General features: G+C 46.5%; 1 protein-coding gene across 1 annotated transcript in view; it reads right to left on the reverse strand.

Annotated features, from left to right (window-relative positions):
- LOC110201746 (uncharacterized) overlaps positions 1–20,763 on the reverse strand; it is a 57,355-nt gene that overhangs the window by 15,050 nt on the left and 21,542 nt on the right. The window contains exon 7 of the mRNA XM_078151879.1: positions 6,325–6,961. Coding sequence (XP_078008005.1) covers positions 6,325–6,961 — 637 coding nt within the window. The remainder of the gene's footprint in view (positions 1–6,324; positions 6,962–20,763) is intronic.

Below are 20,763 nucleotides of genomic sequence, written 5' to 3' on the forward strand. Positions count from 1 at the left end.
GCAGACGGGGCGCGATTTCTGACTCCTAGGCGCGAGAAAGCCGCCCGACCCTCGGATTTTCATCGGCCCGAAGCCAGGGCCCCGGGGGCCGCCGAGGCCCGGCCTCCCTCCCGCGTCCACTGCGGCAGGGTTTGGGAGGGAGCGAGCAGCGGCGCCGGCCGGGCTGGGCCGGGCAGTGGTCAGGGAGGGGCAGGGAAAGGAGGTGCCAGTCAGCCCCCGGATGTCCCGCCCCCTGGATGCCCCCCCCCCCCCAGGTACAAATGGTCCTTCTGGCCCCAGGAGATGGCTCTCCACTGACCATTCAGTGCCCGTGCCTGGTGCCAGGCCCGTCCCCCAGACCCCCCGGCGTAGAACTGGTGTGGGGCGGGGATCTGCCGAGCCGGCTGACGACCCTGCCCTGTTGAGAGAGCGTGTGTGTGTGTGTGTGTGTGTGTGTGTGTGTGTGCGCGCGCGCGCGCGCGCGTGGGGTCATGTATATGTGGTGAGGGGTGGGTGTGGGACTGCGAGTGATCAGCGTGCTCCCAGCCTTCAGTCTTAGTCGTGGACCCTGCGTGGCTTGTTTCTGCCAGCTTCACTGCATCGGTTCATACGAGGCTTCTCGGTGTCTTTGGAGGCTTCACGTGGATCCTTTGCGGCGCAGCAACGTTCCGCTAGCTTCATCTGGCAGCGTTGGTCCGAATAGTCCGTGACTCGTAGACAGCTACTTTCCTTCCAGTTCTTTATGATTCCCAAAACGCTGCTATCGATGTGAGATTAAACGTAGGGTGAGGAGAACTAAGCCTGCTTGATCAGAGCTGAGCAAGACGGCGATCTCTGTCTCTCCCCCTCTCACCTCTCCTGTCTCTCTCATAAATTCTTTATTTCAATTGTTTTTTTCAGGTAACAAGTATTTTTAAAATCAGTATCATTCTTACTACTCCCTCCTCCCCACTGAGCAAATTAAAAAAGAACAAAAACATCTCTCACTACGTAAAAGGTGAAATAAATCCTATGTTAGTCGTGTGAAAATGTCTCTCCAGATTTTGTTTCCCTCCCTTCTCTCTCTAAACAGTTTATGTAATCATAATTGTCCATTTTGCCTTCCAAAATCCTGTCTCTTATTTGGCCCTGTTCTAGTCCTTGTTTGGTGTTGAACGCCTGCCCTTTTTGTGTTTAACTCCTGTGTTTGAACTTCAGGGTTTCCACATAGCTCTGTTCTTTTCATCAGGAGTGCTAGGAAGTCTTCTATTTCAGTAAAAATACACCGCCGCCCCCCCCCCCATAAAGATTGTACTGTTTTGCTAGGGAATGGAAGAACCAAAAAGATGAGCTGGCTAATCGTGCCAAATGGAAATAGTGAAATATAGGATGAAGGCATATTATGAAAGACTTTAAAGGCCCAACAGAGAAGCTGACATCTGATCCTGGAAGTTGCAAGGAGCACGAGTTGAGTAGGAAGGCACCAACGGTCATATCTGCACTTTAAGGAGAGCACGATGGCAGCTGAGAGGATGGACTGGACTGGGAGGGACCAGAAGCAAGACCCATCAGGCTGCTCCAGGCCGTAGGTAAAAGGGGGAAGCTCTGCAGTAGAGGAGCCTAGGGAAGGCGATGCCCTTGCTGGTGGGCCAAGGAACACCAATGGCACAGGAAAAGCCTTGGTGTCAGCAGCGGCACTGGGCCTCTGCACAGATGACCTTGACCTGTGTTGCAGAACAAGTGTCATGTGGGTCACAGTCATCACAGTCCTGGTGCTGCTTGTATTAATCCTTCAGGTTTTTATCTCATATTCTTGGTATGTAGACAGCTGGAGTATAGACAGCTGATATTGCCTGTCTCTTAAGTATATCTCCTTTTGTTGGAAAGGTTTGAGATCCTGATTATTAGAAAAAAATACTTAATCCTCCATCTTGTTAGCCACATGACCAATTAAGTCTTGAAGACAGTTCCAAAGCTTTTCAGGTAAAAGACCTAGCTCAGCCCAGATGTTAAGGGACTCTAGTAGATATTGGTCCAGGCAAAGGTGGTATAATAAACTTGGAAAGGTGCTAGGGGATGGTGCTTTAATCATCCATAAATGAAGGAATTGGAGGGGGGGCAGTGAAGGGGAGAAGAGACAGAGTAGCAAAAATCAAAAAGGTTATGGAAGGATCTTTTTTAAATGCAAAGAATATAAAGCAAGAAGCACAGATAAACAGGACAGCTTTGAAAGCCAAAGGTTGAATTTATTCTCAAAAGGCAAACAGTACATAATAGTGATCTACAGCTTGAGGACAATCCTCTTTTTCTGTTCTACTTTGCATATGAAAATACCCATTTTATTTGTTGTTTAAATTCAAAATAAAAATAAATTTATTTAAAATCCTGTGGGCTAAAATCAAGATTAAGCCTGGGAAAATGGACTTTCTCAAAAGAACACTTAATATCCAATGTGATACAAATGTGGTTTGCTGAAAAATTAGCGAATGTGTCAAAATCTTATGGACTCTGTCTAAATGTAAAATGAGTGAATGCAGCAAAAAGAGAACATGTTACAAATTGTATTTTAAAGATGTACAAAGTTGTAAGGCTTATTGTGTAAGTCAATAAATTGTTTTTTTTTTAAATTCTCAAATAAGAATATGAATTCTAGTTTGATGACTATTCAGTTTGTATACCTTTCCTATCTTTCCCTTTTGTCTGACCTGCTTTTCTAAATTCACCCCTAAATGCTCTCTCAATAGACCTGAAAAAAAGGGTTGGGTGGGGCTCTAATTTCAAAGGATGGGGGTGATCAGTCTCTTCTGCTCACTCCCCAAAACTTAGCAGCAAGAGCTCTCTAAATGGATGAATTCTTAGAATAACACCACTAAATCCACAAAAGCAAATCCCAATACCACACATAACTGTAGGATTCAAATTGGATTTATTGAAGGATGTAGCGCAGGCAGCTGGGTCCCAAAATGATGTTGACTGCTGAAATGCAACAACCTTCAATAATCCCCAGAAGCCAATGATGGTTCCTGGTTTAGTCTTTCATGTCATTCAAAGTGAGCTTTGGCAACAATGCATCTTCAGCAGCATTATAGGAGCCTGATTTACTCTTTCTTTTGGAGAAAAGCCTTCATTTCTCACCTTCTGAAGACAAGTTCTCACCTTTTGGTTTGACCTTGAAGACTTGGAGACCACACTGACCAGGATACATGTACCTGAGCCTATAGTCTGTCTTTTCCAAAATAACTGGTCTTTAAGGCAACTCAGCCCTTGCTTGCAACCAACATCCTCAGTAGTCCTAGACACAGGTGGCTATTATCTGGACAGAAGGCCTGTCTTGGGCCAGTGTTTAGAATTACCTTAAAGATGAGACATCTTGAAAGGAAGCTGTTATCTTAGGTTGGGCAGCATGCCCTCAGAGAGCAGATGTTAATAATTATCCGGAGCCTGATTATAGAAAAAGCTACTGTCATTTTCATGTGTGTGTGGAGGAACTAAGAAGGGGAACTGCTCAAAGCCAATATGGCTTCTAACAAGTCACAACAGAAGAAAAATACCTAGTGGACTGTTAATAGGCCAGCAAGGAGCTCACAAGTCATTAGGAACTTCTTCAAAGACAACCGAACATGCAAAGATTTATAATACATTACACAAAATCCAAGTGTTTTTTTTTCCTTCTTAGGAAGTGAATCTCTCAAAATGAGGCATGGCCTGGATCAATTCCAGGATACAGTAATAAATGTATCCATACCTATAAAGGGGCCCCGCCCATTGCTGGGACTTACTTCTACAGGCAGAAATTCAGATGTCGATGTCACAAGAAATGCTGAGGTGGGCTGCCGTAGTCCCACAAGGCACTGGCCAAGAAAAATGCCACAAATAATATAATCTTTTTTTAAAAAATAGTCTTCTTTAGCTCTGTAGACATAAAAATTTTTACTTCTTTAGTGTTTTGTTATATGGATGCAGATCAGCAATTAAAGAAAAACTCAGCATTAAAGTTACCTGGGACACAGTTTCCTGAGATCATACAGAAAATGTTAGAAGACTAACCCAGTTCTTTTAAGTCCAAATGTAACCTTCTATGCATTACATCATGCCATCTATCACTGACTCATCAAATTTCTTTGATAGGGATGTGAACCAATTGACACACCTATGTCTTGCTCACCCATGGCTTCTCCAGAAGGAAATTCCAATTCCCCTCTTTTGCTTAAAGTCAACCTCTTTTCACTGATGGTCAAACTCAATTTTGCATACAGTTACTTGGGTGTGCAAACTAATCTGTTATGCTTTTCAGAGTATTATATTCCTTTTGTTGTTATTTCTTGTGAATAAAAAATGGTCTTGTGCAACTCAGTTTGCTTTTCCTTAGAAATGTATACGGTTCCTCTTGGGTGCTTGCAAGAATTTTTGTTTAATGTTGGAGTTCTGAAGCTAGACTTAAACATTTCTTGGGAAACTAAAATTCAAATTTCTCTTGTAACAATCTATGGATTCTACCGATCCATACTTGACTCCATTTTCAGTATGGGGGGGGCAGTTTTCATCTTTGTTTTACTAAAAGATGGTTTTCAGGAAGTTTATTTCATTGTGATTTTATGAAAAACCTCTAATTCTCAGATTATTTGGGGGCATCCTTTCTTGAAGGTCAGTTACTATGGCTTCTAGAGAAACTAGATATTCTTACAAGAAGTCTTATTTTGTTCTGAAATCCTTCCGTTGTTTCCCTTTTGGGTTCCAGATCTGTGTTTCTCTTTTTCAGAGAATCAACAGTTCTAAAGAAAATCTCCGTTTACTCTAAGTTACCTATTTCTTGTCAGTCTTTTATATCTCTGAGAATTCTAATTTCTACTCTAATTTCCATCCTTATTCTTTTTTTTAAAATTGCCTTTCTGAAACCATTCTGGAAGCCTTTTTCCTTGTTCCCTGATTTGAGAGACCTTGTGGTAGTTACAGTAGTGCTTTCCCTCTCATTTTCCATCTTCAAAAGATTCTGTGTTACTGAATAGCAGTTACTCCTTGTATTGTAAGCCCTTTGGGATTGCTGAATCATTCTTGTTATTGGCATTTCTGCTATTTATCCCAATGATTTTTCTTAGGTGGTGTTTTATCTGGCTATTCTTTAATTCTGGCATGTGATGGAGGAGAGCAGAGCTTAGACAACCTCTCATTCAGCCACTTGCTCAGTCTTACATTTTTTTTTTTGGCTAGGCAATGGGATTAAGTGACTTGCTCAGAGTCACACAGCTAGTGAGTGTTATGTGTCTGAGGCTGGACTTGAACTCAAGTCCTCCTGAGGGCCAGTGCTCTATCCACTGCGCCACCTAGCTGCCCCCAAGAGTCTTACATTTCTTGAGCTAATTCTGTGAAATGTTTGGGATAGAGACTCAATTGCTAAATGTTCAGATGATAGATGCAAAAAAAGGAAGAGAGTGGAGATGGAACAGTCTGGATGGACTAGAGGGGCAGGAATGGTCTTTTTCCCCTTAGTACTGAGGAGACCCGAGTCAGTTATGAAAAAGCACAAGAAAGGAATGCTTGCTGGAACAGGCAGATGAGGATGGATCAAGAAAAAGAATCTGCTTTACAAACAGCAAGTATATCTTTTCTTCTGGGAATGGAAGGAAGGAGGGGAAAATGGCTCATGATTCGGAGAAATGGAGCTAATCTGACAAAATCCTAACTTACTGAGAGTGTGCGGGCAAAAATCAGCCGCTGCAAATATGGCAAATAAGAGAAGGAGATGGCTGAGGTCAAGCTCAAGGTTAGGAGAACAGTAAAAGTTAGAGATTTTCCAATATAGGGTCTCCTTATCGTTTGCATTTATTCACTTTCAGTCAAAAACTAGCTCTTGCCGAAATCTTTCTCAAGTTCACTACATTCATAAAGCTTTCTTCCCTATCTGCTGTGCAAGTTGTGATTCAGGATGTTGAGTAAGCTCTGTTCACTAACTGAAGATGTTCTTTCTCCAGTATAAACCGATACTGAGAAGGCATTAGCTGTGGAATTTATAATTCCTCATTTATAATAAGCTTCCTACTGTGGAACATCTTATGTACAGTTGTATGCTCTGGTTGATGACTTTCAAAGTCATTCACACATTCACACAGTTAATTACATACTATCCAATCTGATGTTGAGTAAAGTCACTGCTCAAATTGAAGGCTCTTTCATATTTATTATATTCATAAGGTTACTCTCCACTATGAATTTTTTGATGGATAGCAAAGGTTGTACTCAGAAGAAAGGCCTTCCCACACTCATGACATTCATAAGGTTTCTCTCCAGTGTGGATTATCTGATGACGAGCCAGTTGAGAGCTCTGGCAAAAAGCCTTTCCACATTCATTACACTCATAAGGTTTCTCACCAGTGTGAATCCTCTGGTGTTCAGCAAGCTCTGTGCTCCAGCTGAAGGCCTTCCCACATTCATTACATTCATAAGGTTTCTCTCCAGTGTGAATTCTCTGATGTACAGCAAAGGTTGTGCTCAGAAGAAAGGCCTTCCCACATTCCTGACATTCATAAGGTTTCTCTCCAGTGTGAATTCTCTGGTGTTGAGTAAGCTGTGAGCTCTGGCGGAAGGCTTTTCCACATTCATTACATTCATAGGGTTTCTCTCCACTATGAATCCTTTGATGTTCAGTAAGAACTGTGTTCTGTCGGAAGGCCTTCCCGCATTCATTACATTCATATGGCTTCTCTCCAGTGTGAATTCTCTGATGTACAGTCAGTTGGGTGCTCCTATTGAAGGCCTTTCCACATTCATTACATTCATAAGGTTTTTCTCCACTATGAATTCTCTGATGTACAATAAAGTTTGTGTTCAGAAGGAAGGCTTTCCCACATTTATTACATTCATAAGGTTTCTCTCCAGTGTGAATCCTCTGATGTCGAGTCAGTCCTGTACTTAAGCCAAAGGCCTTTCCACATTCCTTACATTCATAGGGTTTCTCTCCAGTATGTGTTATCTGATGTTGAGCAAGATGTGAGCTCCACCGGAAGGCCTTCCCACAGTCATGACATTCATAAGGCTTTTCTTCGGTATGCAGTTTATGGTTTTCAATAAGGTTGGAATTATAACTGAAGGACTTCCTACCCTCATTATACTTAGGGAAAATTTTTGAGCATATTTTATTACAGTTTCTGAGGGCTGAGTATAGTCTGAAGCTCCTTCCATATGTATCACATTTAGGGAGACTATTTCCTAATGATATTCTTTGTTGGGGAAAATGAACTGGTCCCAGATGTGCACTTCTAGCACAATGAGTATGGTCGTGGCCCCTCACTTCATTAAGAGGTCTCTCTGGGGTACTTTTTACTATTCTAGGTGTATCTTCATTGTTCTGCTGCCTTTCTAACCTGGTAGCACATACCCAGGTTTCTCCCAACTTGGAGACACAGACATCACTATTTATGAAACTTTCTGAAAATGGTTTTTCCAGAGAAAGGCCCACGTTGGTAACTGACTCCTCCTTTTCAGGCCCAATCTCCCAAACTGAAAGAAATAAGAAACAGGTAAAATATCCCCTCTTCCTATCGCTGCACACATAGTCCAGTCTTCTGTCTCACCAATCAGGAAAAATGATTGAAACGCATAAAACACGAGTTACCTGAGCACAGAGACCATGTTTTTTGCCTTTGTTTGCATTTCCAGCACAGCATAGCAGCTGCTCAATAAATGCACACTGACAGCTTTTTTGTGGGGGCAAAGAATTGGAAATGGAAGGGATTCTCATCAACTGGGGAACGGCTGAGCAAGTTGTGGTATATGAATGTAATGGAATACTATTGTGCTATAAGAAATGATGAGCAGGCTGACTTCAGAAAAACCTGGAAAGACTTATATGATCTGATAATGAGTAAAGTGAGCAGAACCAGGAGAATGTTGTACACAGTAACAGCCACATCATGCAAAGATCAACTATGAGAGACTCAGCAATTTCCAGCGATATAATGATCTAAGACAATTCCAAAAGACTCATGATGGAAAATGCTATCTACATTCAAAGAAAGAACTATGGAGTCTGAATGCAGATCAAAATACACTATTTTCACTTTTTTGTTATTTTTCATGGTTTTTTTCCTTTTGGTCTGTTTCTTCTTTCACTACATGACTAATATGGAGATATGCTTTACATGACTACGCAGAATATGTAACCTACATCAAATCACTTACTATCTTAGGGAGGAGAGAGGAAAGGAGAAAACCTGGAACTCAAAATTTTATTTAAAAAACAAATGTTAAAAATTGTCTTTACACGTGACTGGAAAAAGTAGATACTATTTAAAAGAAAACATGCTTACTGACTAAAAGTGAGAAATACTGAAAACCCATTATGTTTGTAGGGTTGTGATGAGGAAAGGTTTTTGGAATAACAAGATATTACTCAATAATCAGCCAACAAGAATCTAGTAAGTGCCTACTGCATGACAGACACTGCACTGAGCAGTGGGGATAAAAACAAAGGCAGTTCACAAGCTGTCCCTGCCCTCAGGAAGTTCACATTCTGATGAAGAGGCAAACGTGTATCCGGTACATACAAGATCTACACAGATCAGAGGAAAAACCTTCTCTGAGGGGAGGGCATGAATAACTCAGAGAGCCCGGTTAAGGACGGGAAGAAAAGATGACCAGGTAATACATCAAGAGCAAGGAGTGAGGGGCAGATGGCCCGAATGCTCCAGTGGGATTCTTTAGAGAAAGCAGGGAAGGCCTTCAGCATGTGGCAGGAACCCCTACATGGTGCATTCATGGGAGGACGTGGCTAACAACCATAGTGGACAGAGGCATGGATGGGTTTTGATCTACATTACTAGCAGGGACTTGAAAATCGATGCAGAAGGGAGGCAGTGCAGTACATTAAAAAGAACACTGGCTCAGGGCAGAGGATGTGAGTTCAAATCCCACCATGATGAGTGACCTTAAACTCCCAGCCGGTTCTTCACATCTAAACTAAGGGCCTCAGACCAGACTGCCTCTGAAGTGTCTTCAGGCTCTAGGATCCATCTGAAGACTTTTATTAGTCACAAGTTATTTATAAACCTTTCACAATGATCCTCAGACTTCTGCAGTAAATAAGTCAGTTATCATATTAACTGATGAGGAACAGAAGCCCCTTACAGATTTTGAGACTGGCACCAGGGGACAGCGCCAGTCCAAGCTGGGGTCACCACAAGAGCAGGTCCACTGTGCTTTCTGCTACTGCACCACAAATCCCAATACAAGGAGGCATGCTTGTTCCGCATGTTTTCTTAAAGAACGGCACCTCAATAGAAGCTGCAGGGGCCACTTTCAGCTTTTCAGAAAAAATCAGAACTAAGAAGAATAAGCAATAGCAACCATAACAGAAGTCAGAGCCTGCTAAGAGGGAACTGAACCCTGAGCGATGGAAAGGACAGTAAAGGTCTGCCGAGGAGGGGTACCCCCAGACTGCCTCTCTTTGAGGGGAGATGATGAGGCCAGAACATTCTAAACCCCATCAGAAAGAGTCTGTATGGATGTTTCTGGGTTTTCTTCTTGGCTGCAAGGGAAGGCTCAACAGGTCAGGTAGGGTGCAGACTAAATACACTCACAATCAGGAGCAAAGAAAACAACCAAGGTCACCATCTTATAGCCAAGAAGACTGAGTCCCGGCGATGAAACAAGTTGCCAAAGATCACATAGCTACCATACTCATGAAAGCATGGAAAGGACTCCATCAGCCTCTCCTAACATCAATCCCAGTGGCTTTTCTGCATACTATCCTACCCACCCACAAGAGAAAACTAAAGTATAAGGGAAGAGTTCAGCAGAGGTTAGATTAAAACACCAATAAAGCACCTACTATGTGCAAAAGGCCAAAACAAAACCACCCCTGCCCTCAAGGAACTTACATTTGACTTAGGACAATGCAACATGCATAAGTATACACACATTTATGCAAACTAACTATGCCAGTGGAAGTGTGGAGCCTGGGAAGTGTCTTGTGTAGATGCCAACACCTGAACTGTGGCAGTTCTTTGAGGTGAGGAAGTGCAACACCAGAGACAAGGAGACTTCTTTCTGCAAAGGCACCACCTGGGAGAGAGAAGGTGCTGGACTGGTCAAAGTGAACAAGGGAACGTGGCGTGAAGGAGAGTAATACCAATTTGGGAAACTCATCTTGATCTGCATCTCTCTAGTCATTAATAATTTGCATCTTTGATACGGTTAATGGTTTTGTTCATACCCTTTGATCTCTTATCCCTTGTCCACTGGAGTATGCCTCTTGGACTTAAATCTTTGTGTTAAATTCCTAGATATCTTGGCTATCAGACCCTAATCAGAGATATCTGATAGAAAGACATTTCGCTAAATATCTTCCCTTTCTATCCTCCCTGTATTTTGCTTATGTACAAGTTTTCTGATTTCTACTTTTCTATCTACTTTCTTTTTAGTGACCTTTTCTATATCTTGTTTTGTTCATAATCTTCCCCCAGTGATAGCTGTGAAAAGCCTGAGGTAGGTAAGGGAGGGACACCTATCTGGAAGTAAAGGTTATATTTTTAAAAAAGCATAAGAATGAAAATTTAAAAAGAAAGGAAATAAAGCTGAAAGTTTGGTAGATGCCAGATTATGAAGCAGAAGTAAGATTGGGTGGATGGAGACAAGACTACTGCATTCAGTAATGAGCTAAACTTCATTGTTAACCCAACCATCCTCGTGATTTCAAGATTCTGTTATTCTAAATTCTCCTTCCTCATCATTGATGAACAACTAAGAGTTTAAAAAAAGTGAAAGAAAACACTGCTAATCAATCCTGCATTAATTCCACCCACCCCAGGCGATAATTTTGTCTGCATTCAGTTAATCTACCCTTTACTACATATATCTGTGGCATGCATTTTGATATTTTCTTCGTGTGCCTGCATTCATTTCTGGGCCGCTCTTCTGTCCTCCAGAGGGGCCCAGGCTCATTTGAAACCCAGATTAAGAAACTCAGCACATGGCCCACAGATGACGTTTTTAAAAGGACCTGATTAAGAAGCAATTTGTTTCCCAATGTTGCAAGGTGAGGATGAATACATGAGTGAAGAATAAAGCCCTACTCAAATGGGAAGAGCTGGCCCAGGAATGGAATATGCTCCAGTGGGTCTGCGCTCTCACGAATGCAGATGTTCCCTTCAGTAATGCAGACCCCAGGCCACTCACACACCCATACACACTCATCTTTGCTGGGGGCCAAAAGTGTTCCCTTGCTTTGGGATGTTAGGAGATGCGTTATAAGCCGTCCATCCGGCTGCAGGTCAGAGCAATGATCGTTCTTCACCCATTTGGTGTTTCCTTTGGGGATGGTTAAACCAGACCCTTGGAGAGTGTCCAACCTACAGACCTCCCCTCCATGGCATCCCCAAGTTCAGCACAGAGAGCCAACATGCTGGGACTTCCCTCTCTGTCTCTTAACGTGGTGAGAAGATGGTGGTGCCCTCAGGTGGTCCTCCTGTGATCCCTTAAGTGACCACTCCATCTTTTTTTAACCACATGCTTTCCTGATGACACCCTTTACACCTCTTCTTCAAAGGTCCTCATTTGTCATGAGTTGTAGACAGGTCACATCACCACAGGCCTCCGGTCCCTTCTGGGTGACTCCTTTTCCAGTACTCAGCAACTATCAGCACTCACAGACTAGGCATAGGGTCTGAATTAGACCTTTCATCAACACAGGGACGGACAGGGGCGGCGGGGTGGCGCAGTGGATAGAGCACCAGCCCTGGAGTCAGGAGGACCCGAGTTCAAATCCAGCCTCAAACGCTTGACACTTACTAGCTGTGTGACCCTGGGCAAGTCATTTAACCCCACTGCCTCACCAAAACAAACCAACCATCCACAGGGACTGACAAATGTGGACCCTCCCTCAGCCAATAAAGGCTAGTACTCAGTTAGCAACCTACAGCCTTCGATCACCTGAGCTCCAGTCATTTGCCCAGGATATACTGGAAGAGACTTCAACCCCGGTCTTCCCGATCCTCAGGCTACATCTCCACCCACTAAGACCTAAGTTCAGATCCAGCCTCAGAGACTTACTAGATATGATCCTGGGCAAGTCACTTAACTGTCTGCCCCAGTTTCCTTAACTAATGAATGGGGATAAGAACATTTTCCCGGGGTGTCCTGAAGGTCAAACATTTGCAAGTGTTTAGTACAGTGCCTGGTTGTTCCCCTCCTTCCTGCTTCTCGCCAGCAGAACACTGGTGTTAAACAGGCAGATTCTGTCTCTAAAAGGAGCCTGAAGCCGCTGAAGTTTCCGAAGGAGGTTCCACACCCTCTCCTTCTAGCATTTAATTCTGGCCCTGGGCTAAGGAATGGGAGGTCATTCATCCTCAGAACAAGGACCGCTCTTCATCTGCTGTTGGAACGGTCAGACCTGACTCTTTGGGAGTGGTTACAATGCTCTTCTGGAGGCTCTGAAATGTTTCTGGGCTTGATTCAACCAGAACAAGGTCCAGATGCCTGCAGGCTTCTTCAGACAACAAGTAATAACAAGAATAAATGGACAAGAAGATAAAAGGGAATCATAAGGAGTGGGAGAAGCAACCATGTCCATAATCTTACAGGAGGAATCTTTGCCATCAGTATTTTGGTTAGACATTGGCAATGGGAAGGGTCAATGTTGGAGAAACCATGGAAAAACAAACACACTAAAAATACACTGTTGGTGGACTGGCCAGCAAATCTGGAAGAATGCAAAGAAAGTACCTAAGATGGCCATACCCTTTGACCCAAAGAGCACACAGGCATATACTCGATTTTTGGTTTGTTTGCTTTTTGGTGAGGCAATCAGGGTTAAGTGACTTGCCCAGGGTCACACAGCTAGTGTCAAATGTCTGAGGTCAGATCTGAACTCAGGTAACTCCGAGGTTGGAGCTCTATCCACTGCACCACCTAGCTGCCCCTCATTTGGGGTTTTCTTGGCAAAAAAACTGGAGGGGTTTGTCATTTCCTTTGCCACATCATTTTGCAGTTGAGGAAACTGAGGCAGACAGGGTTAAGTGACTTGTGGTAGGAAAAAGCTGGAAACAAAGTAGATGCTCATCAGCTGGGGAACAGTTAAACAAATTGCCATCCATGAGCATAATGGAAGATTACTACGCTTTAAGAACCGATGTACTGAATACTGAGAAGTCTAGGAAGACTTTTACAAGAGACGTAAGTAGAACCAAGAAACCAACATACACAATGAGCACAGTGCAAACGCAAAGAACGACCCCCCCAAAGCCTCCCAAAATTGGATGCTGAGAAATGGGGATGACAGGGTTGGCCCCAAAGGGACCTGAGAAGACACTGCCCTCTGCTCACCCAATGAAGTGGGGGTCCAGACACGCCCAGAACTGGGGGCAGGAGGCCCTTGAAAGCCTCTGGTCCAATCGGTAAGTAAAGGAATCGACCTCTCCCATAACAGACCCAACGAGCATTCTTCCAGGCTCTGCTTAGACTGCAGACAACGTCTGACTTTTTCAAGATGGAGATTAGCTTTTGCCAGAGTTTTTTCCCTTTTTTTCCTTCTTTATGATGAGCCGACTCGCTGCAAAGAGGTAGGGTGAGGAAAGCAGTAAGAAATATAGGGGATGTAAAAACAAAACATCAATAAAAACCTCTTTTTGGAATATTTCTGCTCAAACCTAACATTTAAGAGCTATAATAAATTGATGTAAATTTCTAAGATTATGAAATATTTCCCAAAGGATAAATGCTGAAAGCATATAAACAAGGCAGTTACGGGGGGAAAAAAACCTCCCAAATTACTGTGAGCCACACGGTAAACCATTCCAGGTTCTTTCTCCCCAGAAAGCAATGCAGCCCTGGCACCTGCCCGCAGGACCAGCTACTCCTCTCCTCGTGTTCCCAGATTCCTGGGCCAGAAAGAGGAAGAGGAAGAGAAAGCACTCTCCCTCAGTGCCAATGCCACCCCCAAACTGGCCCTCTGTCCACATCAGGCAGGAAGCTCTCCTCCTCTGAGGTTTGCTCTACCCACCTCTATTCAGCTCCTTCTCAGGAGATTTGGCATCAGATGGTCTTCCTCACTAACCCAACCATGCGGAGCTCCAGCACACGTGTCAGACTCTAGCCTTCCAGTTCACCCACCTCCCGTGACCTCCATCTTTTGTCCACTCAGTCACGTTATGGCCATCCCCCACAGCTGTTCTACCTCCATGATCCCAAACGAGGCAAGTCCTCCCTCTGACCACGACCTTCTCTCCTTTTGCCTCACCCCTCCTATACCCATCTGCCATCACCATGGCCTTCAGTCTCCCCTCCCCTGAGTTCTCCTGAGCCACCTGCCCCTCTCTGGCCTCACTCCTACCTGCACAGTTGACTCTACAATTGACCAGTCCCACCACAACATTACCACCCTACAATGCTTTGCCCTTTGTCTTATCTCCAGGTAGAACCTGCAGAACTCCAGGTCTGGATTATTCCTACCATCATCTCCTCCAGGCCTACTCTCACACTCCTGAACATTCCTGGAGAAAGCGATTCACCTAGGTCCACTACAACCGTACGCTATCTTATCTCCACCATACTGTCATTGCTACTCAGCAATTCTTTAATTTTTTCCCTAACTCCTGAGTGAAATCCTAGGAAAACCTGGAGAAGAGTCTCCAAATCAACAGACACTGATACTTGGAGACTTTGGCACAAAGGGGGAAGGCCTGCCGGACAACACAGCTGTGGCAAGGAATGAAGGCAGCCAGGGACTGAAGCCTCCATCTCGACATCTTTCTGGAGACGAGGATTGGCCGGCACCAAAGGAGCAGCCAACAAGGTCACAGGAAGAGACTCGCTCCCGTTGGGCGAGCTAAACCTGATCTGTGAAGAGTCAGACCAAAGATCGGGAGGAGGAGGCGGAGGCGGCGGCGTGGCGCACAACCCAACAACTCATGCAGAGCTGCTTCAAAGCTGAAATGAAACACAAAACCAACAAAGAGAGACCAAAGCTTGACCAGCATAAAGCCACGAGGATCCAGAGAACGATCTGGGCAGCCAGCCTCTGACGCAGTTACCAAATGGACTGAAGGGGCTGCCGGAGGAAACAGGGATTAGAATGTGAACTCGTGCGAAACGTGACAAAGAAGGATGGGGGGGGCATCTCAAAAAGCAGAGAAAAGTGGGGTGGGGGGACCCAAAACCAGTCCAAAGAAAGCCTGGCAACACAGCCAAGCAAAGCCTCATCCGGAGCACTGACGGACAAAATGGTGGTGGGACCACAAACTAGGCCGACGGAAGAGACCCATGTGAGTCAGGCCGAGGAGCCGTCTCCTCTCTCCAGGCCGAATGACTCCCCTTGGACCCTGACCAACGATCCCTGAGGTGCTACAGGGAAGACAGGACCAGCACTCGAGGGAACCCAGAGGGGAGAAGCAGCAGGTTTGGATCCAGTGGAAAGAGAGCCCTCCTCCATCCCAGGAGGGGAGGATGCCGACAGAAGGAAGGAGGAGGGGGACGGAACAGAGGGACCTCCGGGACAGTGAAACAGTCACGGAGAACACGGGTGTGCCCACTGTCCTGTCTACACAAAATCTTCATAAGGGTCACCGATGCATGGACCTTGGCATCGCCCAGGAGGGCAGCACTGAGGCACAAGTCCACTTCCTCGCGTGGCCAGCAGGGAATGGTCAGGCTTGACAATACCCACGTGTTACTAGGATGTGGTTTTTCCTTTCTCTTTCCAATGAGAGAGAGAAAAAAAATGCTTGTTAATTTAAAAAATAAGGTATGAATTTTAAAAGAAGAGTGGAAAACACACAGTCATTTACAAGCGACAGTCAACAATGACCCCTCCCCTCTTTCCCAACTTCCTTATTAATGTCAGAGAGGTGACCACCCTCCCAGGGGCTGAGCTCCAAAACCCTGGGGTCATTCTCAATTCCTCCTCTTGGCTTAACGTCATCTCCCCAATACACCACCCCCTCCTCTCCTCTCTCACCTCCCTCCTGGCGCAGGCCCTCATCACCTCACTCCTGGACCACTGCAGAAGCTGCTGGGGCCGGGGGTCTGACTGCCTCCAGGCTCTGCCCCCTGTGGTGCATCCGCCAGTCAGCCACCAGAGTGACTCTCCTAAAACGCCAGACCGACCCTGTCACCTCCTGCTCTTAAACTCCAGAGGCTCCCTACTGCACCAGGCCCAAATGCAAAATGCTGTTTGACACTGAAAGCCCTTCACCCCCCGGAGCCTCCCTACACCTCGCGCCCTTCCATGCCCAATCGCTCTGCCTGGTACACATGGCTCCCCGTTTCCGGGTCTTTGCCCTGGCTGTTTCCCTCGCCACCATCCCTTAGCTTCCTCCGAGGCTCATGCTCCACAAGATACCTCCTCTGACCTTCCCTGCCACCACCACTCTCTAGACCCAGGATGTGCCTCATTCTTTCTATGCTAACTCTGCGGCTCCCAGCTTGGTGCCTGGCACATAGTAGGACCTTAAATGCTCACTGATGGCTGACTGAGAAGATAAAAGACTGATACAGTGTGATGTGGGAAGGAACAAGTATTTGTTAAGACCCTACTATGTGCCAGGCACTGTGCTAAATGCTTCACAACTCTGGCAGGTAAGTTACTGGGACTCCCATTTTACAGCTGAGAAGACTGAGGCAGAGATGAAGCGCCTTGCCCAGTGTCACAGACAGCAAGTGGCTGAGTCAGGATTTCCTGAGCCAGGTGTGGGGGAGGGGCATTCCAGGCAGGAGGCATAGCCGGGACAAAGGCATGGGGCAGCAGATGGGGTCCCCACATACAAAGATCAGCAGGTGGGTCAGAGCTGGGATCAGTGAGGGGAGGGGAGCGAAGGCTGGAAATGTAGGAATGGGCCCAACAAAGGACTTGGTGACAGGGAGCCACTGGGCTGACCACATGGCAGTAAAATAAAGAACCCAACATCCGCCCAAAATGAGCCTGATGGGCGCAGACCACCACATCCGAGAAGAACGAGGTTACGAGGGTCACCAAGAAGGAGCAGAACGGGAAGAGAAGGCGGCGAGGAGACCACGGTGGGCGCCGGGTGAGGAAGGCCGCCGGGGCCAGCGGCGGGCCACCCGCAGACGATGGTCCCTCTGGGGGAGGGGAAGTCTGCTCCAGACTCTTCCGAAGCCAGCGTTGGCAGGCAGATAAGCCAGACAGCTGCCCGTCTGCGTGTGATCACCAGACCCGTGGAGCCTCCCCCGTCTAAATCTCTGCTTGTGTCTAAGCTAAAGGAGCCTCCAGCAGGACTCCCATCACTGACAATAGAGAGCAGACATAAGCCTCAATTCCGACCTGAGTAATCAATCTTCCTGAACAGACCCTCTGTATTTCCTGGCCCAATAATGACAGAATTCTGCCGTGGAGTGGTCAGTGGTTCTAATCCATGAGATCCAAAGAAAAAGCCCTCTCAGGCTTCCAGCAAACTGGAAACAAGTCCCAGGAAGGGCTGGTCTAACACCGCCCTGGCCAAGCTCTGGTGATCTCGAAGGCCAACAATCCGGGCCCCTGCATGGGACCTTCTACAAATCCCAAAGAGTAAAACAGCCAATTCTGACGCAACAAACGGGGACTTCAACTGACCCTGTGGCCAAACTTAAGTGGGAGATGAGTGTTAAGATCAGGGAGGAAAGGGGACTTTTCTGCCAAAAATGTCAAGCTAAGCACTCCTTGAGGGCAGGGACCTCTTCTTGTATACCCAGCGCTTGGCCCGGTGCCTGGCACACAGTAGGTGCTTAAGAAACATTTACTGACCATCTCTGCAGGGAATGCAAAGAGACAGGGTGAGAAGAGGAAAGGTGGAGGTTGGAATGTTTTTCTAAATGAAAAAAGGTCCAGGTGGGTTTGAGGGGTTACAATCCCCTGGGATTTCACTTGGTGAAATTTTCGCACAAATATGGCACTTCTACCACTCTCACCTCTAGAGAGTGAAGGAAAAGAAAAGAAATCGTTCTCTTCCAAAAACGGCAAGATGTTTTTCTGCTTGAGGTTTGGAAGCCTCTTATCCACCTGAGCGACTACTAACTCTTCTCTACAACTTGGAAAGAAGGAGGCCTAAGTTAGAGAAAGCCTCCCTTCCTGCTGCTTCTGTTCAGAAGATTCAGACGGCCTCATCCAGGTGAATCGGCAGCTAAGTCACTTAAAGCAAGTGGAGCAGATGATGCCTTTGCAAGCCCAGATGAAAGAACACTGTCTGCGCACCTGTGACGTTCCCGTTGCCACCAAAGAAAGAATAAAATTACTGAAATGGATTTCAATTACATAAAGAAAAGTAAAGATGTGCGAGGCTAAGGAAGAGAGAGGGATGGATGAATTGGAAATTCATGGCCTTTAATAATAATCCACTGGGGAGAAAAGGCCAGCCCCCAAGGGGCTACCATCCCCACTGACTCCCTCATCCTGTGCCCTACTGGGTGTGGGGTTGGGGGCCTGCAGGCGCTCTGGTCACACCCTCTGGAGAATGCAAAGGAGGATGGGAAGGCTTATGGGAAGAGCCCGGAACAAAGACAGCCATAAAGGGCCACACTGACCACAAGCTGGTCGAGAAAAAACATGGGAATGCAGCATGGAAGCAGACATCCAGGATGAGCATGTGATTTATCTGCAGATGAGGAAGGGGACGTGAGAGAATGGCTACAGGTACTCAGCCTTGAAGACAGGGGAAAGAGAACATCTATCCTTCCTGGGGCACCCCTTTCCTTAAGCCTGGAGACATGTCCCAACACCCTGAAGGTCCCAAAACTAAAGTTCCCGCCTGGGCCGAATCACTCACCTGGAGGATGGATTCCAAGACCGCCTCCCTTAGGCTTCCACGGCGCCTCCCCTCGTTCCAGCTGGACAATCACCTCTGGTGTGGACGCAGCCAGTCCTGTCCATTGGACACAGGGAAAGGCTCAGGACAGAAAGCCTCCCACCTCGGGGTCAATCCTAGCTCCTGTCTCTGGAGGAGCAGGGGGGCACACCAGGAAGACCCCAAGGGCAGGAGAAAAGACCACTGAGTGACAGCCTTTCCAAAATGGATAAGAGGTCAGAGAGAAAATGGCTTCACGGGACCCACTTCCTGCTGAGAGGGGAGGTTCTTGGACCTGATGGGGCAGAGAGTGGAGGCTGACGTAATCAGGCTGCCAGGCTCCAGGCGCACCTGGGGTCAGGAAGCATCAGTGTCCCGTCTCTGGGTCCCAAGGATCTCTCGCGTCCGAGGGCACCCAAGACCCGCCCAACACTTGATACCCTCCCCAGCGTGTATCCTGGTCCCAGGGGTGGCCCTCCTCACCCAGGCACACCAGGTTCTGGTAGTTCTCCAGCATCACATCCCGGTACAGCTCCTTCTGAGGAGGGGCGAGCCGCCCCCACTCCTCCCAGGTGAAGTCCACAGCCACATCCTGGAACGTCACGGAGGCCTGCAAAACCAAAGACACTCGCACTCACAATGGACCACAATTTCTACTGCCCTGGTAAGAGGAGGAAGCTGGTAGGACAGCTAAAGGGGAGAGAACAGCCTCGTCTCCCCGGTGACTATCTGTCACCCCTCCCTCCTGCTTCTCCTGCTACCTGACTGCTCCTTCTTTGTCCAGATCTTCATGTGGGTCAGAACACTGCCACAAGCCTCTGTCCTGGGCCCTTTCTCTTCTCTCTCTAAACTACTGTGTTTAGTGACCTCGTCAGCTCCTACAGATTTATTTATCATCACGCATGACTCTCGGATCTACTTATCCAGCCCTTACCTCTTTCTTAAGCACTAGACTCGCATCTCCAACTGACTATTAGATATCTCAAAGTGAATGTACTGTTAGACGTCTTGAACTCAATACATCGAAAACTGAATTCACTTTACCCCCAAGCTGTTGTGAGCTCCTGATGGCAATGACTGTCTTTTGCCTTTCTTCATAACCCCAAGGTTACAAAGGGCTTGACACACTGCTCAGCACATAGGAGGTGCTTAAGAAATGTTTCCTGACTGACTTAGCCCTCCCCCCTCCTACCTTTCTCATTACTGTAGAGGGCACCACCACCTTCCCAATCCCTGAGGCTCCCAACCTCAGTCATCCTAGATTCTTCACTCCCTCACCTCCCCCTACACAACATGGCCTCAAGGCCTTTCCAATGGACCTCTGCTACATCTTTGATCCACTTCATCTCTACAGCATCTCCGATGGATTTCACCTCTGGCCCGTTGCATCTCTGGTCCATTTCACCTCTGTCGCATTTCCCCAACCCACCTCCTTCTCTCCTCTGATGCTGCCCCTACCCTGTTGCAGACCCTCATCATTTCATGCCTGGACTATGGCAATAACTTTTGAAGGCATCTACCTGTCTCAAGGCTTTTGCGCCTCCAATCTATCCACCATTCAGCCTCCAAACTGATTTTCCCAAAGTGCAGGTCTGACCGCATCACTCTCCCTACTCAGTAAACTCCAGTGGCTCCCTATTGCCTCCAGGAACAAACACAAAATGCTCTGCTTGGCATTCAAAGCCTTTCAATAACCTGGCCCCCTCCTGCCTTTCCAATCTTCTTACACTTCACTCCCCTTACCTTCTCTTCTATCCAGTGACACCCTGCTGGTCACTGCACAGGAGAGGGCAGGCAGGTTTGCTGCAGTTTATGCGCTCCCCATCAGTCAGGGATGGACACCTGTGCCTCCCAATGAATGCCTCAGCTACCAAGATGCTTCAGACAGAACAGTTTGGGGCAAGATGGGGCTGGGGGCAGAAAAGGCACATTGATTTATAAAAGGAGGATGCTTAAGTTATTACAAAAGGCAGAGCAGGCTCCTTAGCATGGCCATTCACGCTAGACCAAAGGAAAGGGTATTTTCTTGGTCTGGTAACAAATC

This window comes from Phascolarctos cinereus, unplaced genomic scaffold (assembly GCF_003287225.1).
Source record: "Phascolarctos cinereus isolate Bilbo 61053 unplaced genomic scaffold, phaCin_HiC Scaffold_4;HRSCAF=312, whole genome shotgun sequence".
NCBI lineage: Eukaryota > Metazoa > Chordata > Mammalia > Diprotodontia > Phascolarctidae > Phascolarctos > Phascolarctos cinereus.